At 36.6% G+C, this 18,400-nt stretch overlaps 1 protein-coding gene across 3 annotated transcripts in view; it reads right to left on the bottom strand.

Moving 5' to 3' along the window:
• VPS13B (vacuolar protein sorting 13 homolog B) overlaps nt 1–18,400 on the bottom strand; it is a 798,280-nt gene that overhangs the window by 97,909 nt on the left and 681,971 nt on the right. For all 3 annotated transcript variants that reach the window (XM_042972776.1, XM_007073303.3, XM_042972777.1), the window contains one exon: nt 3,771–3,967. In XM_042972776.1, coding sequence (XP_042828710.1) covers nt 3,771–3,967 — 197 coding nt within the window. The remainder of the gene's footprint in view (nt 1–3,770; nt 3,968–18,400) is intronic.

Genomic DNA, 18,400 nt, shown 5'->3' with positions numbered 1-18,400 from the left:
TTTACACCTAAATGGTTTATGAAAGTCAAAAGATGTTTTAAAATGGTACTCAACAAATTTAGGTATATCTAAAAGGGCATATCCAAGTAGCCAAATGGAAAGGAACAGAATCTGGAGGCCATGGTCATCTTCTGCCAGAGAAAGTTCAACTGGTGGAGAGGAAAGAAACAATCCAGAGACCTGATCATCACGAGGCTCTTTCTCTAATTTCTTCACTGTCTATGCAACAATCAAAGCTTTGGAAAATGAAGAGCCTCTCCTCTTCAACAAACAAACAAATAAACAAACAACTGCTGATCATTGTCTCAAAGATTACCAAATATGAGGAGACTGTGGCCTCTTTTATGAGAAAAGTGGGAGTAGGAGAAAATATTTTGTTTCGGCACAACCAAAGATGAAAGTACTCCAAAAATCTCACCAGAGTTTCAATTTTCATTGCATGGAGAGAGAGCCACACACTCTTAAGCCACTTTTTTTCCTAAGCTGCCTTCTTCCATTAACCAGTATTTTGGGGGTGGGGATAAAAAAGTCCTGATAAGCAATATGCTTTCACATGTTCTAATGTTGTCAGAAAATGACCGTGCAATATGTACAACAAACCACCAAAGACTTGGCACAGGTGAAGAGAGTTTAGCATTATCATCAAACAACTGGTAATAAAGTTAACTGGACATATATATCAAGATCTGCACAGTGATTACTGTGCTACATGATAATTACCTGTAATTTGTGTGACTTGACATAGTCACATACTTCTGGAATTAGTTATTGGAGTGAAGGTAAGAGGGGGAAACAAATTAGACAGCTGTTCTGGTCCATCAGAAGACATCTAATTGATTCCAAACCCAGGGAACATAGCAAAGTGGTCCAAAGCCTGAGAACTGGGCCCACCATTCTGCTTCCCTTTTTTTCCTTCGAGGGCCAGTCACTTGGGTAAGAAACTGTAAATTCCACGTACAGTGTGTAGTTACTGGCTACTTTGTTTGTTCTCGAGATCCACTTTCTACACCATTCCTCATCCTCTTCTCTGCCACTGGACTCTATCAACAAGCTGCTTTGTCCTCTGGCTTGTTCTTTGGTTCAGCCGGCAGGAGGTGCCCATAGGAGATTAGAAGGAGAGAGGAGAGTGGGCTGAGGCAGGTATTTCCCTTTATCCTTCAGGCCTAAGGATGGGATGGTTCCCCAGGATTCCAAGCCCCAGGATGTTATACCATCGCTTAATCCTGCCCACAGTTTTGATGTTACTCTACTTCAAATGCTACCTTTGGAAAAGCATAATCATTACCAGTCATTCATTTTCATATGATCAAGCAAACCACTGGTTAAAAAGGTGGTGGGATATAATTATTACAAATCCACAGGCAATGAATTAAAGAGAATCTACCTGTATGGGACAAACAGACAAAGGCTTAAGAGACTGGCTCTTTGGTCTCCAGTCCTTTGTAATGAAGGCTACCTGACACCCTTTGGACTGGTTAGCTCCTATTCATTTCTTAAGGCCTCGACTCAGAAATCAGTTTCTCAAGGCCAAATACCTAGTTGGTGACGAATCCAGGACTTAATCCAGGTCTTCTAACTTGGACTTCTCTATTAAATAGTGCTTCCATTTGCATACATACAGGGAAGCTCATTACCACTGAGCTGCCCTGCACTGTTGTAACCTTATGCCAATTGTAGACAAGATTCTCTTTGCTTTTCTTTTCTTTTTTTTTTTTCTTTTTTTTTTCTAACGTTAAGCTTCATGGGACTTATTTTTATAAACTTTCTTCCTGGAATGTACAATAATCTGATGAATATCCTTCTCAAACCACTGAGAATATTAAGATAATCTCAATCATAAAAGCATCAGGTTTTTGTCCAGTTCTAAATTTCTCATGACAGAATATGCTGGAGCTAACTGTAACAGTTTTCTTTCTACATGAAATGTTAACATATTATTATAGCACTAATGTTTTCTTTGTAGAAATTGGATAAAATATATTTACTGTTCCTTTTGAAAAGTGTCTTAGTAGGGTCTGATTATGTGGACTTTCAAACCAACTCTTTAAATTTAATTTCATTAATATCAAATTCTATCTGAAAAATGGTTAATGTCAAACAAAGCAAGATCAGTTGTGAAATATTAGGTAACTTGAAAAATCCCAGGTGAGGACAAAAGATCTGTGATTACACTGTCAAAAGCTTGGTGAAAAATTGCCTGAATTTGATTGTCTGCATAAATTTCCATTCCCTAAAGGTTCCACATTTCTGTAGTGTTAAGCCTACCACAAAAGTAATTTTTATAAATGTTTCAGATTCAGGGGAATTAACCTTGTCTGAAGTGCTTCTTTCAATGCTGAAAATGCATTCTTTCATGATTAGAATCAAGAAATGATTTCTACTTTGATACTACTAATGAAACTCAGATTAAAAAAAACACAATTTCATTACTTATAGCTTTATTTTCTGAGATTTCCTGGTTTCTGATTAGGTAACCTATAGCTTAGAATAGGCAATCTTCTTATCCATTTGCTAACTCTTCACAGGATGGGTGTTCTTTTCATTGCTACATTATGCATATAGGTAAAATTAAGATCCCACTCCTTTAACATCTTTTTACTAGTTGTAATTACTAGGTAATAGAAAAGTAACTATTCTTAAAAAGCCCAAATGACCTAGAAATAGAATGTATAAAGTATAAAACATTATTACTAAGCACACAAAGTAATTGAAGTAAGACTACTATTACAATGTTAACATTTTAACTATTAAAATTCACATGTTAACTATTAAAATGATAACAGAGGTTATCAGTGTGATACGATTATGATTACGTGTGGTGGAATTTTCTTTATTTCCAAAATGCTCTTCAATGAACATGTATCATTATTTAATAAAAAAAAGAGAAAGCATTCACAACTATTTATATAAAATAGGAATCAGAATACAATATGATGTGCTATAATTATCACCTTGTAAAGGCATACATTAATGGGCAAAAATAAAGGTAACAAAAAAGAGAAAACAGTTGCTTTGCAGGGTGTAATGAATGGTGGATATTTTTTCTCTGTGTTAGTGTCAGAATGTTGTTTGGGGGGTGGGGGAAGGAGGAATTATATAAAAGGAGTAAGATAATGTTAAAGCCAACTCATCAGGAGAACTGGAAGGTAGGACACTGAAAGTGATGGACAGCAAGATGGGCCAAGGCCCACAGTGCACATACTATCATATGACCCAAGAAAACTGTTCCGCTGATTGTGATTTAGTATCTTTTTCTCATCTTTTATGGGAGCATGAACAGAAAGGCTTAATTAACAGGGATATGTAAACTGGAAGAAGTGCTGAAGCTTAGGTTACTGAGGGAGACAATTCAATTTATCTAATCTTTCTCCTAATGCCCCAGGGTTATCATTACACACATGGTTTACTGTGTCATTAAGAGTCTGCTGAAGAATTAGTGGCTCTTTCCTTTATATTTTTTGGTTCAGGATGACCAGACTTTTTTTTTTTTTTTTTTTTTTGGTAGTTTGTTTTCTGCACCTTTTGTTTTGTTTTTGTATTTAAGGAACAGGTTCTTAGTGAGGGCTCACAAGGCCATATTTTGAATACAACTTAGGATTGTTAGTACACAGACTCTGAGATATCAGTTTCTATCTTAATTCCTAGTTCTCATCTGTAGTTCACACAGTGACTTGACAGCCAAGATACTGCCCAGCGAGGGGTCATTAGAGAAGTTGACTTGATGATTGTTTCCTAGTAGAGTGTCACTATTTCATCTTTCACTGAGTTACCTTTGGTCATCAGCACCATTTTGACTGCTGTTCAAGACAATTCTCCAAAGATCCGAGGATACCAATTTCTTCTGGTCATTCATAAGATTGATATCCGGCAACTGCAGTTCACAAACTTTGCTTTCAGACAGACTGAATTCTTGAAATGCAACAAAAACCTTCTGGAGTTCATCCCAGTATTCCAAACTACAAGGAATCTATATTAAAAGAGAGAAGATTTTAGAAGTTGCAAATAGAAATTATGATACAGCTCTGTATTTATTGAAATGCAAAGTAAACCATAAAAGTTAGAACAATGAGACTTTTATAAAGGGATAAGGTTGTAAAAAGACAGTAGTTTAGAGTTTCTTTTCATAGTTATATTCACCTTGTATATCTACTTTTTTTAAAAGTATATTTATTTTGAGCGAGTGAGCACATGAGTGGAGGAGAACAGAGAGGGGGGAGAGAATCCCAAGTAGATTCCATGCTCAGCACAGAGCCCAACAGAGGGCTTGATCTCACATACCGTGTGAGATCATGACCTGACCTGAAATCAAAAGTCGGATGCTTAAGCGAATGAGCCACCCAGGCGCCACACGTACTTTATTTTAAAAGACCCATTCAAGAATAATATGTGAAAACGGCCAAGAAAGATTTTAAATAAAAGAGAAACAATGAGGAACAAATTCTACCAGATGTTAAGTATATTATAAAGCTATAGTAATTAAAAGATAAGGTTTGATAGTAACGTACAAACAGATTAGAAGAAACAGAACAAAAAACAGTATAAGTACAGTTAAATTTTAGTATGTAAGGAAGATACCATTTCAAACAAAGAGGGGAAAGACAAGAAATTAGATTGCAAGAACTGTCTAGCTATTTTTGTAAAACCAAACTGGGTCCCTGCATCATTCCTACACGAAAGTAGATTCCAAAAGGATCAAAATGTTAAAGGCCAAACTGAAAGCATAGGAGAAAAAAAATCAGTTAATATCTTTATCATAGTAGAAAAGCTTTCTTTTTATAGGTATGGCATGAAACCTATGGAAGAAAATCCCCCCATGAAACAACAGTGGATAAAATCAAATTAAAAAAAAAAAGCAAATTAGGATAAGATAGGTGATATTCAATGACAGATCTAGGAATAATTGTTGTGAGAGCAGAGAATGCTTACAAATCAATGAAAAAATGATAAATAACTATATAGAAAAATAAGAAAGGGAAGATGTTGGAAAAGGCAATTAGCCATGGGCCCTGACCTTCCTTGTATGTTGCTTCTGGGTATGTAGAGGATACAAGGCTCTGAAAGCTGTTAACTGGGGCTAGTTCTCAGGTTGTGTTCACAGAGAGTGACTCTGAGGGATGAGGTAATGTCTCTCTTTAGGACAAAGAGCAGACTTGCTCTAAAAGTGGTGGATTCGACAAGCTCCATGTCCCTGTCCCTCGGCTCTCCCACATACCTACTGCATGCAAACCATCCCCCTGAGGGCCCTTGTGCATTGCCCTTGTGGGACCTGGGGCAAAATACAAATGTGATGCTCAAATTGCTTGCTGTATCCCGAGCAATAATGTTGTTTGTTTCTAACCCACGAGTTTCAGGTCTTCTGCCAGCAGCCATGAAACACTAATAGGCTAATTTCTTAGCCTGCATACAGTAAAATCCTAGACTCTGACAGTAATTAGTACACAGAAAAAGAAAAAATAATTGGCTACTAAATATGAAAAGATAGCCAACTTCAGGGGCACCTGGGTGGCTCAGTCGGTTAAGCATCCAATTCCTGATTTAGACTCATATCATGATCTCATGGTTGTGGGATGGAGCCCCACATTGGGCTCTGCACTGGGCATGTTGCCTGCCTTGGATTCTTTCTTTCTTTCTTTCTCTTTCTCTCTCCCTCCCTCCCTCCTTCTGCCTCTCCCCTTCTTGTGCTCAACCAAAAATAAAAAAATAAAAAGAGATAGCTGGTGGCTCAAACGGTTAAGCATCCGACTTTGGCTCAGGTCATGGTCTCGCAGTTCGTGAGTTCAAGCCCCACGTCGGGCTCTGTGCTGACAGCTTAGAGCCTGGAGCCTGCTTCGGATTCTGTGTCTCTTTCTCTTTCTGCCCCTTCCCCACTCTTGCTGTCTCTGTCTCTTTCAAAATAAATAAATAAACTTAAAAAAAAAGAGAGATAGTCAACTTCCCTAATACTTACATTCAAATTCAAATTAATAATGTAATATTTTTAGTTTATTACTCTGGCAGTTTTAAAAAACCGACAGTTCCAATTTCTGTACAGATGTGGGAATAAGCATTTTCACCCACTATTTTTGACAGGTAATTTAGCAAGATCTATTAAATCCTTGAAAGTATATATCTAAGAATTTGTTTACAGGGATTCCAATACAAGTGTGTATTTATTTCAGCACTTGGGTGTATTAGTAAGAAATTGGAAACAACTCAAATATCCATCAATAGGGGATTAGTTAAATATACTGTGCAGAGCTACAGAATGGATTACTATACAACAATTACAATGAATAAGGAATATTTATATCTACTAACACAAAAGACATTCAAGATATATTACTAAATTTAAAAAAAGCTTTAAAATGGAACATGTAGGTTAATCCCATTTGTCTTAAAAAAAAAAAAAAGGACTGGGCTCAGATGTGTCTCCCCTTTTAGAAGCATTTCCTCTTCTAAGGCAGCTGATTGCTGTCTCTTTTGTGCCACTTCTATGTCTAATACACTCCTCTATCATAAAACTAATTACACTTTGCAGTTCTCCATTTACACATTTGTCTCCTTTAGCTGACTCTGAGATCCTTGAGGTAAAAATGACACATTATTTAAAAAACTATTCCTAGCATCTAAACACCCTTTTTGGGACATAAGAGGATCTTAACAAAAGCTTCTCAAATGAAGAGATATCTCTTTAACCTTTCATTTCTAAATAAGTGATTCTTAATTTTTCAATGGGAGTTATTTACCTCCACCCATAACAAAGTTTCTTTTCTTTAAAGAGAGACTTGAACATTTGTGTATGGAGAGATGCTAAATGGGAAAAAGGGGAACAAAATGGATATGCAAAAGAGGCTAACAGTGTAACGAAATAGAGGTGTATGTTCTGGTTAATGCTGAAGTAACACATTCACACTAATCCAGTTTTCCCCACCATTTCTTGAAATTGTCTCCCTTCTTGCTTTCCATGACATACTTTTTTCTAACTTTCCCCTCTCTGGGTCTTTTGTTTCAATATTCTCTCTCAGCCTGAAATACCCATACCCTCCCTCGTTTCTCATTGTCTCATGTTTAAATCCTTCTCATCTATCAGGGTCCAAATGAAATACCACTTTTCTTTGAGCCTTTTCACCTCCCCAGATGGAAAAATGCTCTCCTTTTTCTGGACTCCAATAGTATTTTTAAAAAGGGAATCTGTTTCATAGCTCTTATCACTGTATACCTCACATTATAGTTATTTCTATACATGACATCTTCCCTGGTAGGCACATTCCTTGAGGGAATAATTTCCATTTGGCTAAGCTCTAGATGTTCACAGCACTTGGCAAAGTGTACACAGTGAATGTTCAAAAAGAAAAAAAAGCTGCTGAATGAATGAATGAATAATTCATGAATGAATGAATGTATATATATATACACTAGGTGATTCAGCCCACCTCTGGCACATTAAAAATTCTCCACAAAGAAGTATAGAAGATGAAAGCATGGACTTTGGAGTCAGACCTAATGGGATTCACTTCCTAGCTCTATTACTTATGAGTTCTTGGGCAAATTAATTTCTCTAACATTAGTTTCCTTATTTCTAAAAAAGAGATAATAACAGAACTATCTCATGAACTGTGAGATTTAAAGGAGACAAAGCATCTCATATAATACCACATAGTAAAAGCTCAAAAAATGTTAGCTATGAATTATTTATCCTTCTCATGCTCAAAGAACAGTTCTAAAGCTTGAGTATTGTTGCCAGAATCAGCTAGGTTGTGATTAAGGGTCCTACATGCTAGATTTCTTAACAATGGGTTGGGCTTGTGAGAAGAAAATAATAAACCTTGAACCTGGATATAAAGGAATACTGTAATCATAGTTCAATGCAGTCATCTGCTATAGATCTATTAGAATGTGGCCCTCCATGTTGGCTGTGACTTGAGAGATAAAGGAACATCTCATTGCTTATCTCCTCTCTGGACTGCCACTGACTGCCAATGAGTCAGTCCTTTGGTTTAGGGCAATCATAACCAGAGGTGGATAAAATGTATAAAGCAGGAGTAAGATGTATGAATCTCAGTGGAAGAGGGAAAATGAGTTTAGAAAAGCATATTTAATATACTCACTGTTTTTTATAATGCAAATAACAGAATGTAAAGTCCAAACTTATCTTTTTGGTAGAGAGGTTACACAGAAAATAGAGTGAAAAGACTTGTTTCTCGTATTGTCTCCAGAAGTTCTCCATTAAAATTAATATATAATAGCTTATGAAAATTGGCTGTCAAACTGGAAAGCAGAGTGGGGCTTTAAGGAAAAAAATCGAGTAAGTTTTGATGTGCAAGGCAAGGGTTGGAATAGGTCCATAATACAAGGCAACCCAAGCTGGGAACCATTTCGGGAAGCCATGAGACAGTTTAAGGGCAATGAAAATGGACTGTACCAACACGGGCACTTAGGGGAGGAGGAGCTGTGAAGAGTTCAAAAAGAGAGATTTGGAGGAAAGCCAAAGAAAAACTTTATTTAGTTTACAACTTTGTGTGAGGCTGGCTCCGTGGTTACATACTTAAATTTGAACATTACAGACAACTCTGAAAATTCAGAAAACAATAGAAAACTACTAGAGAAATAACCCCCCAAATATGTCAGCTATGTGGCTGTCACAATTTTCCTCTGTACAACCCTATTTTCCTTGGTACATAAAGGGGTATCAGTAAATTCACTCCAAATAAAATTCTGTTGAAATAATTGTAAACTGTATGTCTGGAATTACATTTGCAAAAGCACATTTAATCCTTTTCCTCATTATAAGAAAGTATTTGTCTTCAAAACTTCCAAAGCAAAGCTAATAATGATTACAATTAATATTTTATTTTTATTTATGTTTTAAAGTTTATTTTGAGAGAGAGAGAGAGAGAGAGAGAGAGAGAGAGAGAGAGAGAATATGAATATCCCAAGCAGGCTCCAAGCACTGTCAGTGCAGAGCCTGATATGGCACTTGAACTCATGAACCGTGAGATTATGACCTGAGCCAAAATAGTAAACTTAACCAACTGAGCCACCCAGGCGCCCCACAATTAGTATTTTAAAGGTAATTTTAGTCAATTGTCCATTCGAATATATATTAAGCCACAAATTTATAAACCATATAGATATAATCTTTATATTTTCTTAATTCTCCATCATAAAACATCTTTTTGGTATGACACTCCCATAGGATAAAATCCTGGCCCTGACACCTAAGTCACTGCTCTACAACTTGGGCAATATATTTAACGACTCTGGGCCTGAGTTCCCTCATTTGTGAAACGTAGGTAAGAAAAACACATTGTTTTTAGGACATGTTAAGGATTTTTGACTTCACCTTCATATCAATGGGATACCTTTGAGGAGTTTTAAGCAAAGAAGTAATGCAGTCAAATTTATATTTTAAAAGCTTCTGGATACTGTGTACAGAATGGATTAAAAGGGGGACAAGCCTGGATGTGAAAGGGCCAGGCAGGAGGCTAGTGCAGCGGTCTACCCTTAGTATGGTTGGTGGCAGCAGAGTGATGGGTGGGAGATTCTGGGGACATAAAAATCTGTTGACTGATTAGATATGAGGAGAGGGAGGTGTCAAGAATGACTCCCAGGTTTCTGGCCTGTGCAGCTGTGTGGATGCTGATGTCATTTACTGAGATGGGTGGCTGATCTGTCCCACTGGTGAGTAGGTTGTAGTATATGTGTGGTAGGGGAAGGGAGGTTATGAGTTCATTTTTAGACAAGCTGAGTTAGAGGTACCAATGAATTATTCAAGTGGAAATCTGAAATAAGGAGTTGGCTATTCTGAAGAGTGGAAGAGGGAGTTAATGTGTTGATACACAGCTATTGGTTTGTCCAGCCTTAGCCTTTTGTTAGGAGAGTGTAATGGAAAGACAGAGAGCAACAAAGTTCAGGGTATTTATTTGCAAAAGGGTGTTTTACATGATGAGTTAAGCATATAAACTGGTCAAGGGCCTCCTGGGTGGCTCAGCTGGTTGAGTGTCTGACTCCTGGTTTCAGCTCAGATGATGACCTCATGGTTCACGAGTTCGATTCCCCCATTGTCAGCTGCGCTGTCAGCACAGAGCATGCTTGGGATTCTCTCTCTCCTTCTGTCTCTCTGCCCCTCCCCCACTCTTTCTCTCAAAATAAATAAACATTTGAAAAAATAAAATAAAATAAACTGGTTAAAAGGGGATGAGGAAACAGAGCGGATTGATGGACAGGGAGAAAGCAGGGATAGGTTTATATTTGGTAGGTTTATATACAGTTTAATGAATGACTAAGTAGGACTTGAGTGAACAGGCTGGAGAGGCAGATTGTAGGTGAGATGAGATGCCAGAATGAATGCTTTAGGAGGCAGAACAGTTTGGGATGATGACAAGGTCTGGGGCTTGTATGTGACAGTGAGTAGTTAGATGTTGTGGAGAAGATCACTAGAGTGAGGAGATCAAGTTGAGGTGTTGGCTGGGTCACTTGCATGGATGTTGATGGCAGGGAAGGGCAGGGGCAGGGATGGGCTAAATGGGTAATGGGTATTAAGGAGGGACCTTGTGATGAGCACTGGGTGTTTTATGTAAGTGATGAATCACTAAATTCTACTCATGAAACTAATATTGCATTATATGTGAACTAACTAGAATTTAAACAAAAATTTGAAAAAAAAAAAAAAAAAAAAAAAAAAAGAAGCCATGGGCCAAACACTCTGAGAATTAGGGAGAGTGAGCAAAAAGGTAGTAGATGACAACAACAAATAGGGGTGGGGATGACCAATAATTAGATGGAGTGAGTCTCAAAGGAGCAGGGAGATTTTACAGGAGGGTAGAAGAGTAAAAGCAAGTGGCATTGGTGAGCAAGAACATCTCATCTTCTGACTCTGAGGTGACAAGAGATGTGAGAGGATGAACAGTCTCCACTTCGGAGGGTTACAGTGGTATACAGAGTCCCAGGGGACAGTAAGATTTCATCCAAGGTAAAGGGGAGGGGAAATACCCAAAGAAAGGCTGAGGTTTAGGGGAGTTCGCTAATCACAGAGCAAGTGTTCCAGAGGGCTCAGTGGAAGGGTTTCGGATGTAGAAGAGAGGAGGCTGGTAAGAGGAGGAAAAAGGGATGCGAATCTGTATCTGTATAAGAGGAGATAAATCTCCTACTCTGTAGTGACTAGGAAGGAGGGAAGAGAGGCATGCGTTGGAAGTGAGTCCTGATTTAGGAGGGTCAGGGACAATGGTTGTGGTTCTAAATGTTAGCCTACTGCTCCTTCCTGAGGTCTGGCTTGTATTCTATGTGTTTTCTGAGAAGGATTCTTAAAGAATTCTAGCTATTGCTCTGGTGCATTAATGGCAACAAAGTCTGATATGTGGTATATGCTTAACAAGGTTTTTAAAATGAAGATAGGTGCTGAAAAGGTAACACTTTTACCTTCTTAAACAGTCTTCTATTCTACAAAGGTTTTGTTTTATATACTGAGCCCTTCCATTTTATTTTGCAATCACACCTACTTTCAACAAGCTCTACATTAGCTCTCTCATCTTCCTTTGCCTTTCAGTTAGGAACAGACATTGCCCAGCTAATCTCTAGGTTAGTAGTAACACAATTAAATTAAAAATTGAACGCACTCAGATTGTGCTTCATATGGTAGCAATTAATTATTCTCAAGGAGTAACCCTGGGCTCTGTTTTGTGTGATCTATTTAAAATAACTTTATTATGTGCTTTTCGGTTTGAAAGAGATGATGTGAATGATCTTTAGTTACATATCTATAACTGAGGATTTATTATTAATGCCTGCACTGAATAACTTGAAGGAAAGAGGACTATTCCAAGGAAGCTTGGTTGCCAAAAAATAGTTTAGAAAGCTTGAATATCTAATACTGAGTCATGGGAAGTGGGAACAAGTAAATTGGTTTCACTGGAAAACATTCCACATGTAACACATGGTACATTTCAAATGACTGTCAAGATTATATATATATATATATTTTATAACATTTTGTTTTCCTATCCATTATTTGACAGAATCTAAAAAATTAGCCAGCCATACATAATAAACTGTACTCTAAGCATATGTGGTCTTTGCATATGAATACATTTTAGGTTGTATATCTGCCAGTTGGTAAGAACACATGTATTTTTGCATTGAAAATGTTATTCCACAATTTGTTTCCATTTGATGGCTAATTTGGGAAGATTTGCATGTGTGTTGGCTATTTAAAAATATTTCTGGTACAAAGAATATTTTGGCACTTAATTTGTTTTTATTACTTAATAGCGCTGCCAAGACTATTAGCGAGGTTGCAAATGCCCATCTGTCCTCACAGATAAATAGCTTTGATTTCTTTGTGCAGGGGCTGCTTGCTGAAGCTGGGCCAATGCCCCTCTGCCCACTCAGTCACACTGAGCAACCTAGGAAAAGGATACAGAGAAAGCGTCTTCCTTGTATTTATGGTAGAGAGAAAGATCTAACCAGTGATGTAGTCTGTCTGCTTCAATCGTCCTTTACTTTGTATTAGACGAAAAGAGAGGCAGAGTAGCTGTGTTGGGTTAGGGAGTACAGAGCTGAAACTTCCACTCAGGACTAAGTGATCAAAGCCTGGTCACAGCAGAGGATACCACCTTTATTACTCCTCCCACCACATTTCCAGACTTCCCAGGACACCAAGCGAACAGGTGATTATAGTAGGGGAAGAACAGGTGCTTATCCACCATCACCTATGTTTCTGTAGTCATAACACTGATGGCAGCTGTGGCAGAAGAAACTACCTTGTGAATAGATCTTTGCAATTTACAAAGATTTTTCTTTTTTTAAAAAAAAATGTTTATTTATTTTGAGAGAGAGAGCGAGCAAGCATAAGAGGTGCAGACAGTGGGCCTGACACAGGGCTCAATCTTGCCAACATGAGCAGAAATCAAGAGTCAGATGCTTAACCGAATGAGTCACCAAGGCACCCCAAGATTTTTCTTATAGATTACCTTAGTGAGAAAAATATTAATCCCATTTTACAGATAGGTTAACTGTGGCTCAGGGAAGTTCAGTATCGTGTTCAAGAACATACATTTAATAAGACAGACCTATTGATTATAAATCTTATGTTATTCAACTAATTATCTTCATATTAAAGAAGAAAAACCGACCTCATAATGTGTCATTTACAATTTCCAGTTCCCATTCCTTTAAAGTGGATACTCAGGAAGAAATCTGAATATGGAATCCATTTTGTCATTTTTAGTTACTTAATTTGGCAAACATTTTCTCTTCAGTAGGCTTTTTCTTTCAACACATTGAATATGTTATTTCTCTGTTTTTGGCCTGCATAGTTGCTGATGAGAAATCAGCTGTTAATCTGATTGAGTATCCTTTATATATATGATGAGTCAACAGGTTGTCTTTTGACAGTTTGATTGGGTTTGACATGGAAATCTTTTAGTTTATTCTACCTAGAGTTCATTGAACTCTTGGATGTGTACACTAATGTTTTCTGTTTTTTTTGTTTTTTTTAAATCAAATCTGGCAAGTGTTCAGCCATTAATTATTTCTTCAAATATTCTTTCTCTTTCCTCTCCTTTTAGGACTATCATCATGCATATCTTGATATACGTGATGGTATTCCACAAGTCTCTGAGGCTCTGTTCATTTGTCTTAATTATTTTTTTCTTTCTGCTCTTCAGACTCAATAATCTCAATCAACCTATCTTTAAGTTTACTAGTTCTTTCTTCCCTACTCAAATATGCTGTTGAGCCTCTCTAGTAAACTTTTCATTTCAGTTACTATACTTTTTCACTCTGGGATTTCTATTTAATTTTTTTTCTTTATAATTTCTATCTATTGATATATTTGGTGTAAAGTCATTCTCATATTTCCCTTTAGTTCTTTAGACATGGCTTGCTTTAGAATCTTAGAACATATTAAAATAGGTGGCTAAAGTCTTTGTCTAGCAAGATCAATATCTGGGCTTCTGAGGGACAGCTTCTATTGATTCCTTTTTCCTATATATGGGCCATACTTTGTTTCTTTGCATTATCACATACTTTTTTGTTGAAAATTGGATTTTATTTATTTTTTAAAATTAGAAAAAAATTTTTATTTCAGAGAGAGAGAGAGAGAGAGAGAGAGAGAGAGAGAGAGAGAGAAAGCATGAGTAGGGGAGGAGCAGAGAGAGAGGGAGACACAGAATCCAAAGCAGGTTCCAGGCTCTGAGCTGTCAACACAGAGTCCGATGCAGGGCTCAAACCCATGAACCGTGAGGCTGTGACCTGAGCCGAAGTTGGACGCTTAACCAACTGAGCCACCCCGGCGCCCCTGAAAATTGGACATTTTAAATGATATAAAATTTTATTATGTTAATGGATATTAACTATATTACTATTATATTACTAATAAATAGTGACAACTATGGACATCAGATTCTCTCCCCTGCCCAAAGTTTCTTGTCATTGTTATTTCCTGCAGTTGTTGTTTGTGTTTGGTAACATTTATGAATCAATTCTAAAAAGTACATATTCTTTGTTCTGCGGCCACTGAAGTCTCCACTTGGTGAGCTTAGTGGTCAGTTAATGATGAGAGATTTTCTTAAAGATCTAGAACCAATAAGCCCCCAAGTCTTTGCTGAAGGGCTCTATATGCCTGTTGAGACATGCCTTCAACTCTGCCTTAGCTTTCCTTTCCTGCATGCGCAGAGCCTTGAGGTTAGCCAGAGGTGACAGATTGGGCTTTCTCCTGTTAATCTTGTACGTGTGCAGAGGTCAGTGAGAGTACAGAGCCCTAGGCATGTGTATGTTGTCTTGGTTTCCCAGGAATCTGTTAGAGCTTTTCAAAGTCTCTGTAAACATCTCGTTCTGCAATTTTTCCTTTTAAATTTTTTGGTTAGCTGAAAACTGTATCTGTTATCTACTGACTTAAGCAGCCTTAAAAGTAATCAATTTCCTCAAATTCTTTCTGACATACACCCCTGGGGTGGGGTGGAGTGGAGGCTTTTCACACTGGAATGTTTTTACTTGACAACTTTTGAAAGAGTAATTGTTGTGAAACTCTTATTTTGTTAATATACAGTTGTTTTACCTCATTAACCAATTAAAAGTACACACTGCATTTATAACAGTATCAAAGTGGTATTAACACCAAATATATTCCTCACAGGGAATGGACTGGAAAGATTAGAGATAAATAGGTTAGAGAGTTTTTAATTGATGACCAGAAGAGAGTTGGTAATAGTTAGAATATAAAAAGTAAGATCTGAGCATGAAATAGTGGATTGAAGGGTGACTAGAAGAGACAGCATATATGTAGAAATTGGGAAATATGGACAACAATATAATCATTAAAATCCAGTAAGCTAAAAAAGACAACAACCCAGCATTGCCTTTATACAATACAGAAGAGGTTTCTATTTATAATTATGATTGGACTTAACTGTCCTTCTAAATGTGAAGAACATTTCTCACAGTTATTTATAACAACAAAACATTACAGAGAACAAATGCAACTGAGTAGAGATACTTTTCAATAGTTAATAATTAAAAAATGTATTCTGACAATATTTGCTGAGTGTTTTATTTCTACTTCAAAGTATAAATCTACCATTTAATGATGACATATAATATGAATATGTTTGCAATCTCGAATGTTTTTAGTTTATAATATTTCTTTTTATATGTATCTGCTTCTTAGTTGATTTTGAAGAAGGAAAAGTAAAGCTTCTATACATCTTCAACTAATAGAAGTCATACCAAAAAAAAAAAAAAAAAAAAGAACTTAAAATATTGGAACCAGTTGAGAAACCACAAGTATTCAAATGCAGGAAATCATGATTTTATAACATTTGAATGTGATCTACTCTTGGGAAACAAAGTTAACCAAACCCTATTTCTGTACAGGAAATATTCCAGCATACAGTTGTAATACATTGTGGTGAAGGGGTACAGCTGCAGATTTTTCACCTGTAATGCCCCACTGGTATTGTGGCTTACTGCATTGCATCAAGACTGCCTTCCTGTCCGGAAAACCCTCTAAGTACAAACAAGAGTCTAAGTCCAGATTTTATTTTCCCTTGGTATCAAAATATGGTAATTTAAGAGCCCTGAGAAATACTTTTTAGCCTTTAAAAGGAAATATGTAACATTCTTTTATTAGGATCTATGTTTGGGTTGGTTTTTCAAAAAACTTAACATATGACCCAGTTATCTTATCAATTTATCAAGCTACCAAGTTTCAAGCAAATGCAGGTGTGTAATATGACATCTTTCAAGATAATATTTTTCCTTAAAGAGAAATAACAAAACATATTCAGAACTTCTGTGTTAAAACTAACTTAAAGCAAGGGCACCTTTACTGTTTTATGGTTTCTTTTAATTAGAATACAAGTCCTAAACTCAATACTGTGTTCTCGTCTCCTCTCTAACTGTTCAAGTATTTTACTCATTTGTATGGAACAATGAAATGTACATGGTATACTGTAAAGAATACTAATTGGGAATCAGGGGGGAGCTTAATTTTTATCTAAATTTAGTTGCTAGCTAGTTTTGTCACCTTGAGTTGAATTCACTTAACCAATCTGAACCTCAATTTTCTTATCTATAAAAAATTAGGAGGGTAAGATAAGATCATTCTAGCTTTTCTCAACTCTAAAGTAACATATAAATACAGAGTTTGCTTTTTAAAGTTTATATTTTAGGAAGAGAGTTTATATCTTAAAGTATATACTATGTGCCAAGATTTACATTATTTTATTTTAGTCCTAGTGGTAATTCTGTAAATTAGTTAAGGATATATCCATTTTACAGATGAGGACAAAAGAACTCCAAAGGGCTACACAACTTGCCAAAGATCTCAGTGATAGTCACTTATAGAGCCTGGACTGCTGGATTCCAGAACGCAGAGACCTTATTCACTTCAGTATATTGACTCTTGTCTTTTAGTTACCTGATTTTGCAGGATTTCAAAACTATGCAACCTGACAGAAAGGCAATGCTCATAGACTAAATATACTGCAAGAATTTGCTTTATGACTTCTTAAAACTACAAAGTTATAAATACAGTAATCATTGATAATTGCTCTTAATAACACTTTAAAATAAGAAAGAACTATAGTACAGATAGTATAACCCTTACTAATTGGGAAGAAGTCATCAGGGATTACAGAATAACTTAAAAATCTGAAATATCTTAAAACACAAAGTAAGCTCAGCATATTTTATAAAGGCTTATCCTAAATGTTTAAACTAGAACAGGGGTCAACAAACTTTTTCTGGAAAAGGCTAGATATCAAACACATGAGGAAGTGTGTGTGTGTATTATATACATATAAACACACACACACACACACACACACACACACACACATACATACCCACACATATACAAATAATGTGCTCTCTGTTCCAACTTCTTGACTTTGCCTATTGTAGCACATAGATAATACCTAAATGAGTATATGCCTGTCTTCTAATGAAATTTTATTTACAAGAAAAGATGGTGGGCTGTATTTGGCCTGCAGGCTGTATAGTTTGCTGATCCCTCAATTAGATGAATACTGTTGTCCTTACAGAGGCCCTTTAGAGTATATGTCTGTTGGGAAAAACTTCATGAGTCTATCATGTTTCCACACATCTTAGAGGGAAAAGCATTGTCTTTGTTCCAGACTATCTTTTCAAGGACATATGTATAGCAAACAGCTATGGAAGAAAGAGATAATGTCTCCCTACAAAGAAAAGGACAGGCATGCTTATTGCCCATTATAAAAGATTCAGGTTCCCCAAGTCCTGAGTTCCCCTCCTGCAATGTAACTCATTGTGTGTGTGCAAGTGTCACCTGGCTCTTCTCAAGTTGCCCTAAGGAAACTGAGGGTTGGAAACCAGCACATATGCACTCTGTTGTAGGTAATAAGCTGTCCTTCATCTCTGACCCAGCACTTCTGTGTTTTCTACCAGTATCTGTGGGAGTGTGGCAGGCTGAGTTGTTAGAATGAAAATGAGATAAAACTCAGACTCTTCATAATTTTTGACAGTATTTATAAATTATTTAGTATATATATTTATATGTACCATATATGGCACACATACACATAAATGTATACAGAAGAATGAGATTAATTAGCTTATCAATTATGCTTAATTTATTTGCCAAGTATTTATTGTTTCTGTGATAAAGGCAAGCTGCTAACAAGCAGGCGACAGTGACTCATGTGATTTTGACTCTGACGGAAGTGTGATGAGAAGACTTATTTTCAGGCACATAACAGGAAGGAAAAAGAAAAAAAAATGTAATAAATTAAAGAAACCAAGCCTGCCTAATCAGCTCCTGAGTAAGGGGCAGACTGTACTGTGTAGTTTTCAAAATAGTAACCTTGGTTGACCTCTGATATTCTGGATAAGTGTCCTAGGGGAATAAATCTCTGTGATAAAAATGATACTGTGTGCAAATTCCATT

This window comes from Panthera tigris, chromosome F2 (assembly GCF_018350195.1).
Source record: "Panthera tigris isolate Pti1 chromosome F2, P.tigris_Pti1_mat1.1, whole genome shotgun sequence".
Classification (NCBI taxonomy): domain Eukaryota; kingdom Metazoa; phylum Chordata; class Mammalia; order Carnivora; family Felidae; genus Panthera; species Panthera tigris.
This window is presented reverse-complemented; position numbering and strand designations above follow the sequence as displayed.